Source organism: Pelecanus crispus, chromosome 6, assembly GCF_030463565.1.
Source record: "Pelecanus crispus isolate bPelCri1 chromosome 6, bPelCri1.pri, whole genome shotgun sequence".
Classification (NCBI taxonomy): Eukaryota; Metazoa; Chordata; class Aves; order Pelecaniformes; family Pelecanidae; genus Pelecanus; species Pelecanus crispus.
This window is the reverse complement of record NC_134648.1, coordinates 11,671,194-11,687,129: the sequence shown is the minus strand read 5'-3', so window position 1 is coordinate 11,687,129 and position 15,936 is coordinate 11,671,194. Positions and strand designations below refer to the sequence as shown.

General features: G+C 43.0%; 1 protein-coding gene across 5 annotated transcripts in view; it reads left to right on the top strand.

The window, feature by feature from the left end:
- The first annotated feature begins 249 nt into the window (after positions 1 to 249).
- Positions 250 to 15,936, top strand: part of TEAD1 (TEA domain transcription factor 1) — a 103,437-nt gene continuing 87,750 nt past the window's right edge. For 4 of the 5 annotated variants that reach the window (XM_075712014.1, XM_075712011.1, XM_075712012.1 and 1 more), the window contains exon 1: positions 250 to 445. In XM_075712014.1, the coding sequence (XP_075568129.1) occupies positions 298 to 445 (148 nt within the window). In that variant the 5' untranslated portion in view covers positions 250 to 297. The remainder of the gene's footprint in view (positions 446 to 15,936) is intronic. The other variant, XM_075712008.1, reaches the window with a different exon arrangement.

Below are 15,936 nucleotides of genomic sequence, written 5' to 3'. Positions count from 1 at the left end.
CCACCTTATTGCTGCACCTCTGCTAATTTGAGGTAGACCGGTTATTGATTTTTTTACTTTTCCTGGGTGCTTCCCATCCTTGTGTGATTGCTCAGCTGCTGTTAACTTAGTATCAGAAGTAGACAGCAATGTTTGCCTGAAATTCCATGTCTTTAATGCCTTTTGGGGTTGTTTGTTTGTTTGTTTTGTAGGTTTATTTCCTTTAAGACTCCAGGCTTAGGCTTGGAGACCCCAGCCATCACCATTGAGCCCAGCAGCTGGAGCGGCAGCGAGAGTCCTGCCGAAGATATTGAAAGAATGAGTGATTCTGCAGATAAACCTATTGACAATGATGCAGAAGGTGTCTGGAGCCCTGACATTGAACAGAGCTTTCAGGAGGCTCTAGCTATCTATCCACCATGTGGGAGGAGGAAAATCATCTTATCAGATGAAGGCAAAATGTATGGTAAGTGGTACACATTTAGCCTTTGGAAAGAATTGTCCCAGTGAGAACTGTAATGCCCAGCTTGTTTTTACGCAAAATCCCTGGCTCTGATTTTGGTACTTTTGGAGCGAATCTTGAAGAAATCTGTGAAGTTGAGGGAGCTCAGCCGGGCTGACGCGTCGCCCGGGGCTGTCCGAACCGGTCCCTTCACCACTGGCACTAGGAAGCAATCTTGATGCAGTGTTGCGTCTTTAATGAATGCTATGCTGTGGCTGAATGGGAATGTTTAAAAGAAGCTTTTAAACGCGTCACTCCTCGAGCATAACGCAAAGTAAGCGTTTTGCTTTGGTTTTCAATAAATGGTGAAGAAAGGGAAGTGGGAGACACAGTCCGTGTGACCGAGCGGCAGGATACGCCATATTAAATTGCGAAGCGATAAAGTTCTCGTGGCGTTCAGAAGCCTCTCGATGAAAGAGGCAAGTCAGGGGTGCTTTTGTGCCTTTCTTTTTCCTTCCTCTCCCCTTCCCTCCGCGCAAAGGGCTATAAATCAGGTGACGTGCTGACAGCGTTCCATAAATACGCGCTCCGCCGGGGGACACCGACATCTGCACGCACTCCCCGGGGCTCCCCAGCCTTCGCCCCGCTCGCCCGGCCTCCCGCTCCCCGGCCGCTCCTCTTCCACGGGGCGGGCGGGCTGCCGAGCCCGCGCTGCGGCTCCTCCTCCCGCGGGCGGGCGCGGCGCGGCGCGGCGCGGCGCCTCCGGGGGGGCCCTCGCAGGCGCCCGTGCCCCAGCTGCCGGGCCGGGCCGAGGCGGCGGAGGGGCGGGGGCCCGGGGCGCAGCCCCAGGCAGGCGGTGCCGCAGCTGCCGCCCGCCGGGGCCCGGGGAAGCGGGGGCACGGCGGCAGCCGGCGGCGGGGCGGGGGGGCCAGGGCGGGCAGGGCCCGGCCCCCGCCCGCCGTCGCAGCCGCCATGTGACCCCGCGGCCACACCGAGCGCCGCGCCTGGAAAAAGGGAGCTGTGCTGGAGCGGCTCGGCTGCCCTTGGCAGAAAGTTGCCGGGCCCCGGTTTCCTGCCTGGGCGTTCGCCTTTTTTTCCCTCTCCCTCCCCCCCACCTCTCTCCCCGCTCAGGGGAATGTGATTTCTCTTGTCCTCTCCTCGCCCGTTTCCGCCCATTTTGCCCGCGTTTCGGTGCGTTGCTTTCCTTCGGAAAGGGGAGATGGTTTGCTTAATCGGAAGGCTGTGCTCTCCCTAGGAGGACGCAAGCGTGTGTACACGAACCGGCTTACTGTGGATTTGTGCTCAAAAGCTCTACTTAGGCTTGACGGCCTCATCGGCCGAAGGAAGGGCGGTGCTCCTTTTTTAAATCGGGATCCCTACAGCCACAGTAATCGCCTCCGAAATCTGATTTTTGCTGTTTTGAAGCATTCTTCGTGCCGTTGTATAAATTAAAGAAGTTAACATCTTTATCCATTCATTTCGACAACCACTGATTTAATTTAATGGCTCTCTAATCCTGAGTGTTAACATTTGTTAAATTATATACGTAGAAAACTATTTATGCATATCTAATTGCTGATTAATGCTGCTAGCTGGTAATACCATAAGCATGCATGCACATCTCATATATTTATGCTCATCCGAAATGAAATATTGTTTATTTTCAATCAAAAAAGCAGGTATGCATGTTTGATACTGAAAGCTTGACTTACAGCTTTGCCCTGATTGGAAAGAAAAAACAAATGTGTTAGGAAGTGCAGGGTACTGTACGAGCAGCATTCACATCCTGACTTTGCAGTGGATGAACTCATGTTTTCATTCTTCAAGCTGAGTAACTGCTTTGTAGTGTTTGAGGATTTATTGAAACCATGCTAGGTTTCTGAGGACTTTCTAATAGAGTCTTATGGCCCTGAGAGCATAATTGTTCTCCAAGGATTTTGAAATCAAAACAGTGTAAGTGTTTTAGATTCTGTGTGGCATAATGAAAATAATTTAATGCCTTTTAGTGGCATACCAAGTTTATTTCACTTACAAGAGAGACATTGCAATATCTCTGAGCTTCCATAGCGTTGGGGGATATTGTACTGTGTCAGTAATTCATGAACCATGTAAGACAAAAGGTCATGAGAGCACCATTTCATTTTCGGACTGAAATTACCTTTAGATATAGGCACTAGAACAAATATGATCTTTACGGAGGCAAATATAATGATCACTCTGTGTGGATTAAGTTAAGCAATTGTAGTTTTTTATCTTTGGAGAGAGACTTTGAGAAGAGCAGAGGTTTTGCTTGAAGAAATATGTTAAGCCTCTGCCTTTGAGTTAATGAGAGCTATGTGAGATTCATGTAAGCAGAAGCCAGAGTTTCCTCACTGTTCTTTGCGGTGGTCTAAAATCGTCCCTAAAAGTGGCGTTTCTAAGAGGGCTGTGTACAGGCTCCTGGGCAGTTGCCTCAGGGGGACCTGGAGGGTCGCTCGAGCAGGACTGGGGGGCTTGGAATCCGGGGGGCGTGCGGGGTGGGTGGCCGAGGGGCGCCTGCCCGCGGTGCCACCTGGGCAGCAGCAGCGTGGCTCGCGCTGGCAGAGCTGCCCGGCGGTACCGACAGACATCTGCCACCTCTCCCGGCAGCCTGAATCGCTTCAGCTGTTCCTCTACAGCTGTGATTTTGGATGAAGGAGGGAAAGGAAGGGGAGGGCCTTTTCCTCTCCCCTTGCCTTCCCAAGAAAGTAACTTACGGCACCAGAGGACTACGAGAACAAAAGACTTTCCATCCTACCCCCACAGAAAAGAGTTGCAGGGCCCCGTGGCTGGGGAGGGGGAAGGGGATGTCCTGAATTTTTTTGGCCCTGGGGGGCTGTAAGGACAAAGTCGTGACCTGTGCGAGACCGGGAGCGTTTCAGGCTGCCGCTGACCCTGCCACTGGTACAGGGTTATGGCTCCTTGAAGAAACCCTCAGAAAACAAAATAAAAACTTAATGAAACTCTTGTTTTTAAATTTATAGGAAATGATTGGGTAAGAAGCAAAGATGCTTGTCTTGGTTCAGAGGGGCAAATTCCAGGAACAGCAGTTTGGAAATTCTTGAGAGAAAGGGAGTGCGCTGTAAGGCCAAGAGACCAGTGATAAGGTTTCTGCAGGAAAGCACTATCCATCATTCCTTTTCCCCCTTCCTGTGTGCATGCTTTGTGTGGTTGTGATGGCCTCACAGTTTTGATTTTGCTCCTAGTACAGTACTGGCTAGTGATAAATAAAAAAAAAAAAAAAAAGTGAGGAGGGAAAAAATATGAAAGCTTGAAGGAGGATAGAGGAACACGTCTATAAATTGTTGCTCACACTCTTTGTGGAAGCAGTTGAGCTTAGCCCACGGGGGAAAGACTAGACTCTTAGACCCATTTTCATTTGTCTTGCAAGGTATTGGTAAGAATTTTTTTCATCTGTACCATTTCAAAAGAAGTACTGATTAAACTCAAATATCATCCACTAGTATGAAGTGGGACACCCTATAATTTGCTTCCCCTCTCAGAGATCAGTTCCGATGAATTTTGTGTCCTTGCTTATCCAGCATAGTAAAACTCCAGCCCATTAGAGGGCATTGGCTGTCCTGTATTTGTACTTCATTCCAATTGTTGGTCTTTTACTGCTGACAGTTTAGTTACTTGTAGCAATTCCTGTGAACTCACTTATTGGCAGGATATTTGCCTGTGCTTGTCTTTGCTCCTGGGAGAGTGTTTTGGAAAAGATTACAAGAATGAAAGCTGCTGTGAAATGCAGTCCTACTTTTATCCCTGGTGTAACACTGAAGTCACTGGAGTTACCACGGGAATGGATTTGGCCCTGTGTGCATGTTTTCACCTTTTTCTTGAAATTTAGCTATAGCGAGACGCAGCTTTAGCGCAGCTCTAGGGACAATGCCAAAGTAACATAAGTCGCTAGCAAGTGTAATAATGCCTGCAGACATTAGTATCAGCACTGCTAACTTAGCCTCAAGGTAGCAAAGGTGGCTTTTGCCTTTAAGACAAGAAAATAGTTTGATCTTAATTTTTGAGATCTGTAAACAGCTCTTAAATTACGAATGAAATTAGTCATCGTGATTTGCATCGGAGGTATTCATCTCTGCAACAAAACTACTTAAGAGTGTATTAATGATTATTTAAAAAGGAAGTTTTGTAGCATGTTTAGTTGTTTTACAGAGAAGAATGAGTACTAATTAATGTGAGACGGTGCATAGCAGCCTTTCAAAACTGTTGTATGTGTTTATTAGGTCGTGCATAAAATCTCTTGGCCTGCATTACCGTGACAGTAAAGGGAAAATGATACTTTCATAAAAATTTCTGCTCAGATGATAGAATTTTTGCACGATGAGTAATAATAGTCTTCATTTCCAAAGCACCTTGTATAAATTGAATATTAAAATCGAACTTTGAACTACTACATCGGCAAAAGAAATCCTGTTCTGTAGGCTTGTCTGATTCTGTAGCGAACTCTTATTGTTAGGTGTCTTTCTGGGTTTCTATTAGGAAACTGCGAGGTAACTAGCTTTGTGAAAAATACAGTAACATGTTACGAATTATTTTTACTATTGCTTTTAATTTTAAAAGTTCCATGCAAGTTACTGCTTCTATAAAGACATCACTACCTTATAAAGTTTCCACAGTATTAAATATATTTGAATGCGAATAAGGTATTTGGAGTGATGAAACACCAGATGTGAAGTATCAGGTTGCATGTTTATTCATCTGTTATTGCAATCATTGTACAAAGATACGCTCTTGGTTTTTTTTATTTTTTCTTTTTGGTCTCACAGCAACATACACAAAATGCACTGGAGATAGGACTCCTATTATGAAAGTTACTATTTGGGTTTCTTAGATTGTAAACAAATCTGTCTAGAAACATTCTTGCAATCCTGTGATTGTTCACTGTATTACGTCATGGCACAGTGCATGCATGAAGGCAGGCTGCAAGCGTGTGCTGAGCAGTCAGTTAAAAGTGAAGAGAATGAAGGTCCAAAGATACAGTGTCTATTTGAAAAGTTACTACTTAAATTACCCAGATTATGAACGAATCTGCCTATAAACATTTTTGCAATCTGGTGATGTTCTTGCAACATCAGCATGTTGCGCTTGCAAGAAGGCAATCTGGTTTTGTGAGCTGAGCAATAGGCACTGCTGTCAGTAGAAATGAAGGGTATTGGGCTTACTTGTTGTCAAGGATTTCTGAAATGTGGGGGAACAGGGTTTAATCTTTCCATTCGGGCTTTCAGGAGTAAATTGTCAATGGTTTGGCAAAAAGTGACAGAGTCTTCACAAGATAAAGAATCTTTTTTTTTTTTTTTCTTCCCCTCTGCCGTAAGCTGCCGTCCTCAAGGGAAAGATCTAAGTGGGACTGTAAGAGCTGTGCATGATAAAGGTATCAGCTCCTACCTGGGGAGCGGGCTGTGGGAAGCACCGCATCCGAAAGTGTGAGTAATGTTGTGCAAGGTCATACATGGCACAGTGATCAAGTATTCCATTTGGCTATGTTGGGTCAGGAGAATGATGTATTCCAAAGAAAATGGGAAGTTATACTAGAAAGTTTTGCTGAAAAATTATGCATCAAAAAAAGCAGGAAATCCTTTGGAAGTGCTTTTTAGCACATTGGTTTTTGTCCTCTCTCTACTAAGTACGTTCTCTTCAGTCATCCATATAAAGAAGAACTTGCAGAAAGTTGTTTGTAGCCTGTTCATGGGAAACAATGTCAAGTAAACTGTATGGCTGCTGCCCAAGTATTCCAGTGTTTAGTAGGTACCCTTGTGTAGAGGACTTACTAGCAACACTAGTTCTTGCCTGGAACTAAGTGGAAGCTACAAGGGCAGGTTCAGATCAGGCATTTGACCGCTTAAGAGCCCTTTAATGGCTAGTCCTAGTCAAATGGCTATACTAAACAGAGTAAGAGGATGTTTTTCCTTTATGACATTGTTCCTTTAGTAAAACCCTTGTTTAGAAATGACGCGTGTTAGCATGAGAGCACTGAAGTGATGCAACCTCACTAGAACATCCAGGATACATTTAGGTGATTGTCTAGTATGATTTATATTAGCTCATTTTTCTTCCAGCACTGATTTCACAAGATGAACTTGTGATCCTGTAATTGCAGAAGGCATAGTTTTGCAGCCTTAAGAAACAGGGTTGTCGCGCTAGGAGGTAGTTAAAACAGCCTTGATCAGGCTGATGTAGTGTGTTAGTTGGTTGCACAGTACTGAGAGTTCAAGATAATTAAAAACCCTGGATGTAGACAGCATAAAAGAAAATGTACTCATTTATTTGATCTCATTCCTTGCAGAACTGGGATCCCTCCTAGAGGCATGTCAGGGTGAACACCTTCTAGTTCAGACAACCTGGGGACAACTCGAGTTAGACAAGTGAGGCCCACATGCTCTTGGGGGTTATGATGGGCTGCCAGGTTTGGATTCCTCTTTATGAGACCAGTATGAGACTATGGTAGAAGTGTCTCCTTTCTTACCAGCTTCAAATACCAGCTGAATTATCTCACACAATCATAGCAGCAGCCCATTCACCCACATCCCCAGTAAAGTGCTTATGTGGGGATGTGGAAGGTGAGTTATATTCATGTTAGACACCCCTGTTCTGGGCATCCTCATGGAAGCAGAAGAGGTAAGAAAACATAGAAACGGTTTATAAAGAGAGAGACTTGGACAGTGCAGAGAGGGTCTTACATGACCAGTAACAGAAAAATTTGATCAAAAATTGGACCCTTACCCGCTAGCAGCAGCAGCACCACCACCACCACCACAGTCAGCACCATCCAAGAGCTGCTGGAATCGGAGAATCCTAGCCGGCTGTTCAAGCCGGGCAGAGCTGGGGCCAGTGAGATGAGTGGTGAAAGCCAGGCAACTGAACCACATTGGGAGGGAAACTTCATTCTAATGCTTCCCCTCTCCCCTAGTGGATTTGCTCAGTGGGGGCGTGATCACAAATAACACTACCGGGAACAGGGAGCAGTGGCAGCACAAAGAACCTTTTACAGCATCTTTTGTTTTCTGGGGACACGCAGTCTTCCAAGAAGTAGGCTTATATCCCACCCCACACCTCATAGGAGTGACCTCGGGCTAACTGTTGGAGAGTAAATGCTGTGGTTGTTGTGACATGAGTCTTACACAATTCCCTGAGGGCCATGCTATTCAAAATTAGTATGTGTCTTAACTGTGTCTTACAGGGATTTCCTCACAGATGCGTGCAGGATTTTTTTTTTTTCTGATGCCCTTGAGAAGTTGTAGTCATACCATTGTACGAATATTTTCCTATCCTACAAACAATTTAATGTGGGACACTTGGTCTGGAACATCAGAGAGAAACACTTCAGAGTCTGGGCTTCCAGATGATTTTAGTCTGACCATATAGGTTAAGGAATTGGACATTAATGGATTAACAGTTTACAGACTTTCAGTAGAAGAAATACTTTAGCTAACAGAAAAAGGCTCCTCTGAAGCTTTTCTCATTTTGTTCTAGGCATACTAAAATTTTTACACTGGATGATTAAAGGACATGTTTTTATAAGCAAAAATAATACACATTGGGGTAGGAGGAGAGAGATGAACATGAATGTGCTAATTCCGTCTCATGAATGCTCTTTGAAACACAGGGAAGTAGCATGGCTTGTTAGACCTATTGTAAAAGGCACAACAGTGCATCCCAAATTCACAAGGAAATTGAAACCCTGAGAAAGCATTGCACACTGTGGGAGTTGCTGGGATGTCAGTCAAACACCATTACAATTTTACCTAGAGAGGACTCAAATAAGCACTGTTAATAAAAACTATGGTCAACATGCGCATTCTCTGGTGTGAGAAGTCAGCGTCACTATCGCAACTGCTTAATTACAGCCTTCCTACAACAGCCATCTCCAACTAGGTCAAGACTCCTGAGGATTTTCCTGGATGTAGGCAGATTTCATGCTTTTATTGAGATCTCCTTGCTGTCTTTGGTTGTTTTTTTGTTTTTTGGGGTTTTTTTTTTGTTTGTTTGTTTGTTTGTTTTTTAAAAAAAAGATAAATCCAGAGATCGGGCTTTCTTGCACCCACATGATCTGATAGAATTTAGGAACTTGGCACTGAATTAAAGTTCACACAAAATCTGGCATGCATTTATAAGGGGGCAGTAAGCTTGCCAGAGGCTACCATGTGTATGAGCCATCAAAAAAGATCGGATCATCAACCCAGTTCCTCGTTTGGTTGCCCTCCTTGGAGGGGATAGACAGGGGACCCAACAGGCAGTGATGGATTTGGCTTGGGCTGAATCTTGGTTTGTCTGTAGGCAGCAGTGTTGGACTTGGTGTCTGATAGTTTTGAGGACAGCAGCATGGAATATATGCCTGGGAGTGTTAGGGAGCATATTCCAGTAAACTGTGTGTAGGTGAGGTAGATTATACTACGTTTGCAGATAAGGAACAAAATGCTTTTTCAGCATGCCTACTTATTACAGCAAAGCTAAAACATTTCAAGCTTATTTGCCTGAAGCTGCTTCACTTTTGGTTACTTATACCTTGACATCAGCTGGTGTTTGGTTAGCATGGAAAAGAAAAGCATTACTTAAACAGAAATCGTAGTTTAAATTGCCTTTTATGTCATGCTAGCAATGCAAGTGAGTAGGGAACACAGATGAAAAAAGCATCTTCAGCCGCTTGGATTCAGCATCAGTTTTACCCCTAAACTAACAGGTAACACTACTGTCTTAGACTCTGGGAAGAAGGAAATGTTAACCCAAATGGTTCCAATTCTAGGTGATCGGGGACAGCAGGCTTACTGTTGTTTTTGGGTATTGTTGACAACTGTAGATAAGTACCAAAATAATTTTCCATAGTGAAAGTAGTCTTTGAATCATTTTTGCAGGTCCTTCATGTGATTTGGTAACTTCAGCATTTAATTCTTTGAGCAAGAATTGCATTTTCATTTGTTTAGTTCTTCCTTGGATAGACTATCAGCAATGAACCTTTTAGTACAATTAATGGTGAAATAAGTGCTTACTAATAGCTACATACATGTATGTGCAAATGTGTGTGTGAATATAACGTGTTCCCTTCCAGCCAATTAAAATGTATTTGAGAGACCTCAACAAGGAGGTCTGCACACAATGAATTGGCTACCTCTTGGCTGGGACCTTCCTTCTTTGCTTTGGCAACTGAATGCAACCTACTGTGAGAGCTATCTGCAAAGAAATATTATGATTCATATTCAGAGTAGTTATTAGGTAGGTATGTAGGCATATATTTAGATAGGTGAGGTATGCAGGCATATATTGTCTGTTACATATTTAGACCGCATGGTGTATTTTTAGCTATAGGAGGTCTAATCACCAGAGGCTGTGAAAAGTGCTGAGGAGAATTACTGTAAGGGATAGCGTACGGAGGAGCCACCCGCAGAATTTTCCATCCTGCGACGCAGTGAAAAAAGACTATTGGAGCTATATAGCTGGGTTGTCAGAGGAGTGTCATCAGCAGGTGGGACAGTTCAGAAAACCCTTTGGCCTGACCTGCCCACCCCAAAGGCTACTGATCTCTCTCAGCCCCCATTTGGTAGCAGTTGTCCCAAGTTACAGCCTCCCACTGACCTCTGTGAGTGTGACACGCACAGAGCTGGTGGGGATGGCGTGGGCTCTGGCGTATGAGGTTAGCAGAGTAGGAAACAATAGGAAAGATGCATTAGAACTGGAAATAGTGAGCAAAGATAAAAATGAGGTAAAATAGACATGATAAAAATGAGGTAAAATAGACATGAAAAAAACCACTTCTATTAAAATTATGAGACAGGAAGTTTTACAAGCTGCCTTTACCCCACTGAAGAAAAGACGTCTAGAGAGATTAAATAACTTGTCCGATGACATCAAGAGCTTTATAGCAGAGCTGGGAATTGAGCCCTCTTCCCCCCCAGTGCCATCTATGTTTTAATGCTGAAGGGGCCCCTTTCACAGTTTATCCAGTGACCCATGGGGAGCTTAGGGCTACTGTGGCAAAACCATGTTTCCTGCACCACATCCTGTGCACTGGGAGAGCAGGCTGCATCTTCTGAAAAGTACAATCTCTGCATAACATGACCACAGGATGTCTTGCACCTCTAATAAGGGAGTTGGCTAAATGCCATTTTATTATTATTATTCTTAGACATTTGTTTAATATAGCAGTTCCTTGAAACCAAACAAGAAAAGGTCCTTGAGGTGCTATATGCCATGTACAAATAATGGACAGCTATAAAGAGTCTAAGATTTATATGGAGAAGAGAGAGAGAAAGTGGATGGGAAAGTGAGGCAATATTTAGCCCCATGTTGATGCTCCATGAGATGATGTGGTCCTTCCACAGAGTAATATAGCGGCCGGTGAAAATAAGGTGATTTAATTTGTTCATAACATCATTATTCAAGGAACAAAAAAGTATGTAGCCTTATCCAAAGATGTAATCTAAGAGGTCTTTACTCTGTGCCAAGCTAAAATTCTGCTATTTAATTACCGATTTAGAAAATATCTTGGGCTCAATTTCCTCCTCAGTTACACTGTTATAAATCTAATGGAGCTGTTAAAGATTTATGGCAGTGTAACTGAAGGCAGAATTGGGTCCCTTATGTTTAAAACTTAGTTTGCCACATAAGTAATAATTTCTATTTTCTAGGCAAGAGTTTAAGAATCTTGCAGACCTCTGTTTCTGTAAAAGAAATATGAACTACAGTAGTGTGGGTGAGTGATTAATGCTGGGAGGGATGTCTAGGGGCAATCTGAATTGGCTGGTGTGGAAAATCCATGTACAATTCAGATTTAGGATCTGTTTGCAGATGCCTCATAATTTAAAATGTCAAAAAAACCCCAAACCTTAGGCCTTCGTGTAGTAAATTAATATACTGCTTGCTCAGTGTGCAGCAAGCTTTGCTGAAGTAATACCCTCATATGAAGTGTGAACTCATCCCGTTTCCCTTTGAAAGGACTTCACTTCAAAATTGATGGTGACCCTTTAAATCCTAACAGTATCTGTCATTAAAAAAAAAAAATCCCTGTTTTGTTTTTATTTAAATCATATATTTAATGAATTAAAAAGGAAAAATGTTGCCTTATTTATCCAGACCTAAAGAAATCTTGTATTTCTTGCACAGATGTATTTTACCCATTGGCTTTTCATCTCTAATGGAAGGGGCTTTCTAATAAGCAACTGGCTCTTCATTGGTTTTCTCAGGTTTCACTTAGGAAAAGGGGTCAATTTTTGAAGTCTTGGTCTGAAAATTGAGTTAGGATCTGCCCACATACCGTACAGAGGTGCCTGGTCTGGCCCGAGCCCTGCCTGTGCAGCTCTTGCCCACCGGCGAGGCTCGCCAGGTCTCGGCAAATGTCGTGGCCCTTGGGTTTGCAGGGGGCTGCTGTGCGCGTGGGCAGTTTCCCCAGTAACACACGGGGACTCCATAAGCTGGAACTATGCTGCTCTGGGATTTATGTAACTTCTGACAAGTTTATGGCTTTTTCTAGAGTACTGTAGACCTACAGTGCATAGTAGAAATAGTAAAGGATCATAATACGTAGCTATCCCAAAGTATGAGCCCTTTAAAATAACGTAATTCAATGTCTGTTCAGAATAGCCCATTTTAATGTGAATACAGTATTTAGGTCCAAGGTAGATTTCTAAGAACTTTGTTTAGGAAGGAATTGAAGAATTAATTATTCTAAGCTTTCCAAGCATTGTAAGCTAATAATTTTTAAGACGCAAGAGAGAATAATAGATTAGGTACATTATATTGTCTTAGAAGTGATTTTTCAATGGCATTTTTATTAGCTGTGAAAGCAGGAACTCTAAATGAACGTAAATCATTTCAATGTTTAATACAGCCCTGACTCGATGCATTGATTCATGATACCTGTTACTTCTAAATACGGATTTTGTTTGGTTTTTAAGTGCTGATAGAACATTAATTACCTAAAAATTAGTTCAAACTTAAAGGAATAAACCACCCTGTTGTCATTTCTTGAGGTATTTTGCAACCTAAGCAAAGGCTCAGGTATTCCAGATATGATAGATGTGCAGATTGCATAAGACGTTATGCATTGCTCACTCTAAGATACAGAGTCCTGTCTGCCCTTAAACCCTTTGTTCCCTTGGCTGAATGCAGTTAATTAGCAACCGTCTCCATAGAAACTGCCTCATAGTCCAAAAACATTGTCTCGTTTTTGCAGTTTAGCTTATCACACTGTTTACCTGAAGGGCTTTTCACTGCGTTGAGTCTCATTTGAGTTGGCTGCATGCCTGCTCACGGAAGTGAATTGTCAAGATAGAAAAACACCATGGCAGCAAGATGCTGAACAGGGCCCTCTGTGTGAAAGCAAAAACATTAAAAAAGTTCTGTGGAAACAAAAGTTGAAGTTTGCAATGATTTACACCCAGTTTTAAAGCATTTGACTTGCCAGGAGTACTGTGCATTTTAAAACACTGCTTTACTTCTGGGCCTTTTTTACAGCGTCTTGCAGCCAACCCCACGCGGTGTTCCCTTGCCTGTAACACGCTCGCAAACCCGTGAGCCTCTCAGGCACAGACCTTGGTCCAGGTCTGTGAGGAAACTTGCCGCCCTCCGAACCCGGGCCACTTCAGGCAGCTCCGGCTTGTGCATTAGGAGGACGTCGCTGTACGCTGGTCAGCTGCGTTGAACGTTGTAGTCCTATTCATTTTCCTTTACACTAACATCGTTTCAAGGGAAATCTGTGAGTGTCGGTTCCATATGATAAATTAATTAGGAAGGGAAGCAGAATAGTTATTGTGGTCATATAAATGCGAGTACGCTGGAGATTTAGGCTTATTTCTATTAGCCATTAAAGTGCTGTTAAAATATCTGCCATGTACTCCTGACTCAGTTACAATAGGCATGGATTTGTACTAATACAACTTCGTTGGTGTAGGATGACATACTTAAATCATATTTGAAGTTTATACAGAGGTGTGTCCACATATGCACACACCTCTATTGAGGCTTACCTGAAGGTGTGAGCGTGTCACTGAAACGGCAGTGAAATCTTACTGGTGTCTTGATCTGACATTTATGTCTGGCCTGAAACCAGGATGCTCCTGGCACGAGAAACTATGTGAGAAGTGCCATTTTCTTGTTTGCTGGACATTTTGCTTATTAATGCTTGATTTGTTTGGGTTTTGTTTTGGTTTAGTTTGGTTTTTTTTTTTTCTTAGTGGGCAGTACAATGGATGAGATGCTGATTTAGACTGGGGTAATTCTGATTTTATCCTAGGCAGAGCAGAAGCTTCTCGTTCAGCCATGCCTGGCCTCCCTTCCCTTTCCCAGTGACAGTTTCAGCTGGCAAAGGTCATTCTCCTTTTTAGCCCCAAATGGCACATGGGGCTGCTGCGTCTTCATAAAAAGGCTTCATTCAATATGATGTGCTTAAAACAGTCTTTCCATAGATTTGAGAAGGTGTTTTGGGCTCTTTCGGGATAAAAAGCAGGATGCGTGCAAACCCTGCCAGTATTGCTGGTGTACTGCATTATTCCCATAGAACTTCTGGTTGATAGAGGGTTATTCTCTGTTCATGTTAATGTCTTGCTCATACTATTCCACATTCGCTATCATTATTAGCAGTATTTGAATTATAGCAGTGCTGAAAGTCTGCAGACAGGATAAAGGCTCCATTGTAGTAGGTCTTGTGCACACAAGATGAGACAATCTCTGCTCCGGCTGTTTACAGTCTGTTTTAAGACCAGTAGCATAAGTGGATTTATCATATGAATAGCAGAGAGGGAAAGAAAATGCTAAAAATTATAGGAAATCCATGGTTACATGGAGTAACTGTTCATTTAGGTATCTCTGAGACATTCGATGTTTGTTACATTAGTAACTGTAGAGTGGAAGGTAAATAAAATGCTTGTCTCCTTCCCAGCGGGCAGTTGCTGCTGCTCATTTCCGCAGCCAGCGTCGTGGCTGTAGGGCGCTGCGGGCAGGCTGGAGGGCTCGGGGCGGGAAGAGGCAGTGGGTGAGCAGCTTGTGGAGGCACCGGACCAAAGGGTCGGCAAGGTTGGCAACACGAGGACTGCTGAAGGGGGGAACAATTCAATGTGACAAATAGCCTCACTGTTTATCAGGAGCAAGCTGTCTGCACCCTTCAGTCTACCACGGGGCGCTACAGCGGTTTGTTTCCCGTGCTACCCGACTTAGTGACTGACGCAGTTGAAACAACAGATACTTGAAGGCAACCCCCAGTAACCCCAAGTGTGTAAGATTGTTTGCTCACATTCACAGATCTTACACAACCTCACTTTGGATGGAAACCACAGAGAGTGTCCAAACTGTCAGGATATTTTCCAACATCTAAAAAGACGTTTAGCATTGTCTGCACCTTTGATTTTATGGCTCAGTTCTCCTGAAGCCAGACTTGCTAGGTACCTGTAGGGGCCCAGAAATGCAAAACTCTAATGGTCTGAAAACACCTGCTAGAACTTGATGTTATTTAATTAGCTTAAAGTAGATCTTGGCAGATGGCAAAACAGTGGAAAGGACCTCCCTTTTTAAAAATATGGGCCACATCCTCAGCCTGTATAAACTGGCAGAGCTTCACTGAAATAGATGTTCAGCTTCTGTCAATTAGCAGGGAAGAGAAAAACTTCTGAAAACAGGAAAAACAGTTATAAGGCCACATGAATTATCAACAGGGTTCAGGTACAGAAATTGTTTTTAACATTTTAAAGACTGATCCATTTCCAAAGTAACTATATCCTTTACTGTCTTGTTTTCGTTGATGTGCAATTCAGAGAAAGAATTTGGATAGCTTTCCCAGAGCTGCATTACGTCTGCAGAGCTTGCAGCAGTGAAACATACTGTATGCTGGTTTTTGCAAGTCATTCACTTGTAAAAGTAAGACATCAATAATTCATTCTAGTAAAGCCAGTCTCTAAAGTTGTGTAAATTCACCTATTATGTGATAACCTTAACCAATCTCAACTAAGTTCTTTAGAAATAGAGAGATCTTTGATTGAAAGTTGTGAGCTCACCTCAATCTTTTCCAGGGAAAATTCTTGCTCAGATGAAAGCTACCATATGGTTAAAAGCTGTTGCATTCCTACATTTTAATGTTTCCCATTAGTTGCTCGGGTTTTTTGTTTTTAATTGGAAACATGAAAACAAAGCCTGAACAACGAAGCTGACTGCTCACTTATCCCATTGCATGGTATCAACCTGACAGATTCATTAAATCTATAAAAATATCAGATCAGAATTGGAAGTGAATTGAACTTGCTGAAAGCCACACAGTGTTTACCATCTGCTTTCAGACTGGCTTTTCTGTACCTGCTCATTTTTCTTTGAATGAAACCATCCATGTAATTTAAGAAGATACTGCAGGTTAACCCCATGCTATAGCATGTTGTAAAGCTTCAGAGTTCACTGGCTCCAACCTGCAGATTAACTGCAGAAATAAAAGCAGTAAGAAGTAAAGCTAACTTTAAATACAGCAGTAAGAGGGATTTGAGATATTGTTGCAGGTTGCTAAACTCGGG